Source organism: Henningerozyma blattae, chromosome 8, assembly GCF_000315915.1.
Source record: "Henningerozyma blattae CBS 6284 chromosome 8, complete genome".
Lineage (NCBI taxonomy): Eukaryota > Fungi > Ascomycota > Saccharomycetes > Saccharomycetales > Saccharomycetaceae > Henningerozyma > Henningerozyma blattae.
The window spans coordinates 733537-742386 of record NC_020192.1 but is presented as its reverse complement, the minus strand read 5'-3'; the positions used below and the strand labels follow the sequence as shown (position 1 = coordinate 742386).

Genomic DNA, 8850 nt, shown 5'->3' with positions numbered 1-8850 from the left:
TAATCTCATCTTCATCAAATTCAAAATTTCTAGTAGAACCTATTTTAGATGTAACATTAGCTTTAAATCGTGCAATAATGGTTTCTTCTGGATTACTCTTCTGTTGCGTATTTACTGAATAATCAGGGATTTTAAAGTTTGTAGTGGTAATTACTCTATTTTCATTAGGTATATAAAAGAAATATCCAAAACTCTGTGGATCTTTTGACAAAACCACTGCTTGTAAGCTTGGTGCAGATGTTTTCTTAGATTTATGATTCCATATCGTAGCTGGAGCTCCAAAAGGTAAAAAATTACGTAATATTATCTTAACAGGCAATTCGGATATTACATTTAATGGTGCATCTTTAGTAATCTTATTATATGTACAGTTTCTCATTTCCGCAGATACCCTTAGCTGCATAGTGCCAAAATTTAAGTGATAATTTAGCTTGTAACAGTAGTGTTCTAGTATCCGTTATAATTGTTCGAATTGCTCTTTCTGCTCTAGCATTAGCCGAGTGATCTTGAGTTGAGGTAAATCTTAATTGAATTCCTTTTTCTCAGCTAATTGTTTCAAGTTATTATTGGTAAACTCAGAGTCTCTGTCTGTAATAAATTCTTGTATTGCTACAGTAGGTAGGTGATTTAGTCTTAAGTGAGCCTCTAAAAGTGATATTTTAGAAGATTTTATTATTCTTACTTTTTTATTTGTAATTTCATTTGTATATTCTGCAATTATTTGCTTAGTAGGAACCCAAATTGTATGATCCATAATTTTTGTTGGTATTTTATAATTATTGACAGTTGAAAAGTCATATTTTCCAGATTCAAAACCATATCCAACTATTTCCCATAGTTTGAATGCAGATAAAATTATTGCATCTTCATATGGAGCCAAATATGTAAACATATGGATAATTTTATTATTATCACCTCGAATTGGTAGAAATCCATAACCTTCAAAATAAATTGGTTTTTCTTGATCATCATTTCCTACTCCATAATATGATGGACCAGGGTTTTCTTTTGTTAGGGGAATAAAGTCAACTAGTTGCTCTTTGAAAGGTGTCATGCTAATTCCTGATGCAGTATCAATAACCACAAAGTCAGAAGTTTTGTCTGATGTATTAACCAATCTTACTATATTATTATTATTATTCTCTTTGGTATATTTATTATGATAAGTTTGATATTTTATAGGCAGTTTATTTTTGTATTTTTCCACATTCATCCTATTGTTGTTCATATTGCCCAAGAGTATTTGGATAGTTTTTGCATTGCCTTTCCTGTCCTGGATGTATGCCATTTTTTCTTTTGATACTCTTTATAGTATCAACAATATTCTGTATATATTCTGTAGGTGACATATTTTCTTTGTCATCACTATTTAAACTAGCTAATCTAATATCAACCATCATATCTAGTTGAGTATCGTTCTACTTTCTTCACAGTACATTTTTCTAATAAGATAATGTTCTACTAATGGAATATCATCAGCTGAATTACATTTAGTAATGTTATCAAAGTTCCATTTCTTTATAAATATCATGACCATATTAATCCAATTAGAAAATCAAGTTTTGGTGATTTATTTTCGTAATAAAATTTATGACTTTCACCATTGTTGGTGATAAATTCATAATAATCTCCTCTGTCATCTCTTAGTGACATTAGATTTACAACATCTGATAAATCATCGATGGTGACAAACGGAACTAGTACGGATACCGAACACAATAGAGTAATAACCACTTGAACTTGTTTCTTTGACCAATGGCACTTTTAGCAGTGAGGAATAAAATTCTTGAAGTTTTCGTTCTTCAAGATTTGGAACACTTTTATCACCTAACAACCGTTGCATGTATGTAGATATTGATAGTGGCCAAAAGGGGTAGTGAAGCCGATCAAATCTTCAGTATCCGGGATCCAGCGGGATCTGATGATAGTTCGAATGTGTAGAATCCAGAGTGGTGAAAAGAGCATGATCACCGGAGCTTGGTTAACAAATCGTCACGGATCTTTAAGTGTAACTGGAGGACCAGTGGTTCGTACATAGGCGTATAAAAAATAATCTATTTTCTACGTAATTCGTTTTCTAGATATGCACATCTTTCCAACAGCTGTTGGATTTGGGATCTATATTGCAAGGTGATGTTTTCCAATTCCATGACACGACGGTTTGTGGAAGTGAGAGGAGGTAATGCTATGGAGGGGATAGGAGGGGGAGGGGGAGGGGGAGGGATATTTTCAATGATGTGGATGTGGATGCGAGAGGTTGGTCTGCTGGTGGGGAGGGAGTGGATACGTGGATGAGCGAGGAGAGATGCGGCAGCCTGCTTGGTGAAGGGTTTGAGGATGTGATAGTTGCAGTTGCATTTGCATTTGCATTTGCATTTGCATTTGCAGTTGCAGTTGCAGTTGCATTTGCATTTGCATTTGCATTTGCATTTGCAGTTGCAGTTGCAGTTGCAGTTGCACCGCCCTTAATGGCATTGGCGCTCGCACGACGAGGCGTAACAGTCATGGATATGATATCGTGGGTCCCACCGGGCGAACACAGTCTGTTTTTGCGCAGACTTGTGTTACCGAGGATGCCGGGTGCCGGATGACGTGTGCGACGATGCAGGGCCAGAGGTCTTGCTCTACCGTGGTGCAGTTTTTTAAACAGGCCACATGCATTACAAAGAACGTTAAGATCTTCGTCTCGACGCCATAGAGGAGTGGCCGTTGTTTTGCAGTTGGCACATACGTGACGTGGAGGAGGCGTGTGAGAGGTGTTGGCGTGAGGTGGAGAGGACACGGTCACGTGGGGAGTCATTAGTGGTGGGGGTATTATGGTCGAAGGAATGAATGGCAAAGGCAAAGGTACAAAGCGGGAGCAGGGCGACAGGCGAACAGCGAAAATTACAGCGTGGCTTGGAGTCGGGTCGGATACGCAAGCACAACTATAGCATTAGATATAACTACGTATATATATATATACATATACATATACATATATATAGATATACACATATATATATATACATATATATACACATACATACGTGCACACATATATATACGCCTGAGCATTCAGATCCAAATCCCAAATCCCAAATCCAAAGATTATCGCCTCCATCCACACTGACATCTTCCTAATTGCGATCTCGAATCTGGCTGGCATAGGGGCGCCGCACAATGGATCCCCGGTGTGAGATCGCACTGCCCGATGCGGTAGCGATCACGGGCAGGCGCGTGGGGGTGTCTGCGGGTGCCCCACTCGGCGCACCCAAAACGGTAGGCAACGCGGCGAGTGTGCGACGGGTCTGTGCGGGCCAGAGCGACAGGCAGTGCGGAGAATGCGCTGCAGCAGCCGGCACAAGAGAAGAAGAAACGGGCACGCGTTACGTAACCGCTACGCTACGAGAATGTCAGCGTGTGTCCCGATGCAGCAGGGCGTTACCCGATGCAGCAGGGCGGTACCCGATGCAGCAGGGCGGTACCCGATGCAGCCCATATCCGGCGGGATCCTCGCCCGATGTGGCAGCTGCGGATGCGCGTTGCCTGATGCGATGTCCCGATGCAGAGGGTGTGTGCGAATCGGGCAACGGGATCTGCACGGCCGATGGCGTTTCCGGATTGTGCAGCGGTGCCGGCAACGATTCCGAGGCAATAAGGTGGTGCACAGAGTGGGGCGCAGTGGAAGGCATGCTGAGTCATGTGCGGCAGGCACCGCGGAAACGAAGGGAAGTGGCAGGAAACGAAGAGAAGTGGCCGTCGCGGTCGGAGATAAACTTAGCTCCGAGGGTGGAGGCCGTCGGGATAGCGGTTGCCTGGAGGCCGTATTTGCATTGCATTTTGTGCGCTTGAAACGGAGGCTTTGCCCAAGACGGCCAGATCTAGCCGTGTTGGGAGCGGATGGTGTGGTGTAGTGGTGTAGTGGTGTAGTGTAGCGTGAGAAGTGGCAAAGCACAGGCATGCAGTGCCGTAGATCTAGTCATGCATGATATCACGTCTAGTCATGAGGCACTAAGACCTAGAGTGTTTGTAGTTGCTTGGTTGCTTGGTTGCTTGGTTGCTTGCTCGCTTGCTCGCTTATAGACAATATTGCTTTGCAATAGCACTTGTATTAGTCCGAATTTTCACTTCCGCTCGGCCTCGCGTCATGAAAATAAATATTCAATAGACTGTTTACAAAGATTTACACAAATACAATGCCAATGCCTATGCCAATGCTAATACTCAATACGCGATTGTAGTGCGATTGTGGTGCAGCTGTAGTGCAACTGTAGTGCAAATATATACAAGCGTACAAGCGTACAAGCGTACAAGCGTACAAGCGTACAAGCGTACAAACATACAATCATACAAACATACAATCATACAAACATACAATCATACAAACATACAATCATACAAACATACAATCATACAAACACCACACCCTTCCCCACACCATCCTCACATGCCAAACCAAAAACAATCGAGTGATTCGTTTCTAGACCCCATCGTCCTAGAAAACATCGAACTCCGCGATTTAAACTCCCCTCCTCCCCTCCATCATGCTCAAACCACCACCGCCACCGAATCGCTCGATCTCGAAGATGTAGAAGCTCGCATCAAAAACTTGTCCTTCCAAGGCATACCAAACTCCATGCGACCTCCATTATCCACGGTTCATCGTAAACAACAACACTCTCACCCACCTGCCTCCCACAGTAACCGCAATAGCAACATAGACATGCTCTCCACAGATTCCATGGAATGCCAATTACAAACTCTCAGTTCACGTCTACCATCCTCCGCGTCGTTGCCCCCACAAAGAAGATCCACAATGCCCAACCTATCCTCCAGAAGATCCTCTACTTGGAAAAAGGAATTCGACAACGCCTTTAGGAAAATCTCTGTCTTGTCCAAGTTGAAAACTGCAAGATCCACCAACGCAACGGCAAATGCGAAAAAACATGACACTTTACTTTTGGAACAAGATGATTTGAAAGACCTCTTTACAAGACAATTGGCTTCAGATCTCATCGACTCTCTTCTAGCGGCTTCCCCCGCAGCACTTTTCGCAAGCACTCAATTCCTAAGAGATGAACATGGTCATAAGAGAGCTCCACTTCTATTGGCCATGTTGGGTGTAAGAGTAGAACCTATCGATGAGGCAAATTTACTCTCCTCATCAAATGATCATTCACTTTTACAACAACAAAGAGAACGTGAAAGAGAAAGAAATATCCAACGACAAAGAGAATCCTCTCCTCCTCATATGGGACCTGCTTTGACCAATGTCACTTCAAATGGTTCTTCAAATACATTGAACAATCTAGAGAAAAATCAATCAAATGGGTTATATTTCAAAATCCTATTAGAATATGGTATTGGTGAAAATAGAATGAAATGGTCCATCATCAAATCATATAAGGATTTATTACAATTACATTCCAAATTGAAAAGAGTCTCCTTCCAAGATACAACTTTAAATAAATTGTACATCGATCATAATAGATATCGAAAGATCCATATCCCTCATTTCCCCAGATTCAAAGATAAACCTTCCACCACTCATCATCATCCATCAAATATAACCGCCAATGCTTCCACAAACATCAAACGTAATTCCACTTTACAAGTACCGGATCTACAAAATAATATCTCATCAAATCAATCAATCCGATCGTCAATGAATTTTAATAATAATAATAATAATAATAATAATAATAATAATAATAATAATAATAATAATAATAATAATACTCAACCTCCACTATCTAATCCAAACCCAAATGAAACAACTTCAAATAATATCGATGATACTCTTTTACCAATGTATCTAAGATTGGAAAAATATTTGAAATTATTAAATCTATCTCTTTGTCTAAGACCTCAAGCAAATCGCTTATTCCAATTTTATGAATTTAGTCCCATTAGTAATTTATTAAGTTATGAAGATGGATATCAAGGTAAAGAAGGCTATTTAATCATTGGTTCATCTGCCACTACATCTGGTTGGAGAGTTTCACATTTCCCTCGTTTTAGTGATTTTAATGAAATGATTAAAAGACATACTACAAAATGGTTTCTAGTAAGACATTCTTATATCACCTATGTTTCTGATTTATATTCCACAACTCCATTAGATGTTTTCCTTATCGATAGTGATTTCAAAATTAAATTATACGGTAATAATAATTTGAATCTATTAGATTTGGATTTGAATTGGAAATCAATAGAAATTAATAATTTCTCTTCCAAATTCATCATTCTTTTGGAAAATAAAGAACGCAAATTACAATTAATCACTAAAAATCAAAACTCATTGAAACAATGGATCTTATCCATCCATCAAATGGCAAAATCTTCAGTATGGTCCAAACAAAATAGATTTGCTAGTTTTGCCCCCATTAGACAAAACGCTTATTGTAAATTATTAGTTGATGGTAGAGATTATTTCTGGGCATTATCCGATGCTTTATTAATGGCTCAAGATGTCATTTTCATTCATGATTGGTGGTTATCTCCAGAATTATATATGAGAAGACCCGTAAATGCAAATCAAGAATTTAGAATCGATAGAATCTTGAAGAAAAAGGCTCAAGAGGGGGTCAAGATCTTCATTATTGTCTATAGAAACGTCGGCAGTACTGTTGGAACTGATTCTCTTTGGACTAAACATTCCATGCTATTATTACATCCAAATATTCATTTGTTAAGATCCCCCAACCAATGGTTACAAAATACTTATTTTTGGGCTCATCATGAAAAATTTACCATCATCGATAATACTATCGCATTCATGGGTGGTATTGATTTGTGTTATGGTAGATATGATACCCCTGATCATGTCCTAAGAGATGATAACGATGATATTAGATTTCAAAATTTCCCCGGTAAAGATTATTCCAATGCAAGAGTCTGTGATTTCTTCGAATTAAATAAACCTTTTGAATCCATGTATGATAGAAATGAATTACCAAGAATGCCATGGCATGATGTTCATATGATGACTGTAGGTGAAGCCGCAAGAGATATTGCAAGACATTTTATACAAAGATGGAATTATGTACTAAGACAAAAGAGACCAAGTAGATTGACTCCATTATTAACTCCTGCAAGTGATTTCACACCTGATGAATTGAAAAATTCTCCATTTTTCAGATTATTAAAATCAAGATCTACTTGTGAAATCCAAATCTTAAGAAGTACTGGTTATTGGTCCTTAGGTTTGAAACAAACTGAAAAATCCATTCAAAACGCTTATTTGAAATTAATTGAAACAAGTGATTATTATATTTATATTGAAAATCAATTCTTTGTCACTACTTCCTCTTGGGATGGTGTTGTCATTGAAAATAAAATTGGTGATGCTATTGTTGATAGAATTATAAAAGCTCATAGTGAGGGAAAACCTTGGAAAGCCATTATTATTATCCCCTTGATGCCAGGTTTCGATTCTCCTGTAGATACCCCAGAAGCATCATCTTTACGTTTAATCATGCAATGTCAATATCAATCAATTTCTCGTGGTGAAACTTCTATTTTTGCTAAATTAAGAAAATTAAATATTGAACCTATTCAATATATTCAATTTTTTTCATTAAGAAAATGGTCTACCATTGGTCCATTTGATAAAATCGTTACTGAACAATTATATGTTCATGCCAAGATTTTAATTAGTGATGATAGAAATTGTATCATTGGTAGTGCAAACATTAATGAAAGATCTCAATTGGGTAATAGAGATAGTGAAGTCGCTTGTATTATTAGAGATACTGATTTAATAAAGACAAAGATGAATGGTAAGACTTATTATGCAGGTAGATTTGCATGGGAAATGAGACAGAGATTAATGAGAGAACATTTAGGTTGTGATGTCGATTTAGTGGAAATTGTCGAAAGACAATTTGGTAGATTAAAAGATTTAGCAAAATTAAATTGTTCCACTTTACATACTATTGATAATAATGCCAACAGTTATAAACAAATCAATTCTGCCATGGTAGAATTAGCTTATCGTGAAGTCTTTGATGTAGATTATTCTAATACTTGGCAAAAAAAATATTCCACTTTTAATAATTTGAAGAATCATGGTATTTTGAACTTATTTGATAATAATAATGATATTGATGATTATGAAGAGGGAAGAGATGGAAATGAAAGAGATAATCAACTTCCATCTAAAAAGGCTCCAACTTTAAATCCACATGATACATTATCACCATCTGCAATGTTAGAAAATCCAATTGGGAAAAAATCGAAAATTCCATCAAGAAATAAATCGAAAAAAAATAAACCATCTCCAACTCCTTCTATATCTCCATTTACCATGCCAGGAAAATCAAATAAAGGAAATAATTATAGAAATTCAACAACCATTAATGAAGAAAATGGTAGTGATAATGATAATGATAATGATAATGATAATGATAATGATGAAGAAACATCTGTTAGTAGTAACGGTAGTAGTACAAATACAACTGTTCTTCCCGCTTCAGATTCTACTTCTGATGAAGTTTATAAGAATTTCACTGCTAGATATCATTCCTTTAATTATAGAGCCGGTGATGATAATATAGGTATTAGAGATAATAAACCTTTAAGTACAGACCCCAGATTAGTTAATAATGTTGACCATGAAAGAGAAATTGAAGGGTTTGGCCCGGATGGATGGAGTAGTGTTACACCTCAATTTAAAGAATCTGTTACAGAACAATTACGTGAATGGGCAATTAAGGCCTTATCTACAAAGACCTTTGATGGTGATAAAGCTCCAAAGAAAAGTTATGACTTCTTACCTGACAAAGATGACATCGAAGCTTATTTAGCTGATCCAAAGATAACAAACTCTCAAAAATGGGATATCCTAAAGAGAATTAGTTATTACAA

General features: G+C 37.6%; 4 protein-coding genes across 4 annotated transcripts in view; 2 read left to right on the top strand and 2 right to left on the bottom strand.

Moving 5' to 3' along the window:
• Positions 1 to 523: 523 nt before the first annotated feature.
• TBLA0H03030 (gag-pol fusion protein) lies at positions 524 to 1213 on the bottom strand (the record flags this gene model as incomplete). The annotated part of the gene is made up of 1 exon (XM_004182056.1): positions 524 to 1213. The coding sequence occupies one exon, from the start codon at positions 1211 to 1213 to the stop codon at positions 524 to 526; it is 690 nt and encodes a 229-aa protein (XP_004182104.1).
• A 972-nt stretch (positions 1214 to 2185) lies between these two features.
• On the bottom strand, positions 2186 to 2800 carry TBLA0H03010 (GATA-type transcription factor; the record flags this gene model as incomplete). The annotated part of the gene is made up of 1 exon (XM_004182055.1): positions 2186 to 2800. One exon carries the CDS (start codon positions 2798 to 2800, stop codon positions 2186 to 2188), a length of 615 nt encoding a protein of 204 aa, XP_004182103.1.
• Positions 2801 to 3162: 362 nt separating this feature from the next.
• Positions 3163 to 3834, top strand: TBLA0H03000 (uncharacterized protein; the record flags this gene model as incomplete). The annotated part of the gene is made up of 1 exon (XM_004182054.1): positions 3163 to 3834. The coding sequence occupies one exon, from the start codon at positions 3163 to 3165 to the stop codon at positions 3832 to 3834; it is 672 nt and encodes a 223-aa protein (XP_004182102.1).
• A 595-nt stretch (positions 3835 to 4429) lies between these two features.
• SPO14 (phospholipase D) overlaps positions 4430 to 8850 on the top strand; it is a gene marked incomplete at both ends in the record, with an annotated part of 5247 nt that continues 826 nt past the window's right edge. Inside the window, one exon of the mRNA XM_004182053.1 lies at positions 4430 to 8850. This exon is cut by the window's right edge and continues 826 nt beyond it. Within this exon, the coding sequence (XP_004182101.1) occupies positions 4430 to 8850 (4421 nt within the window).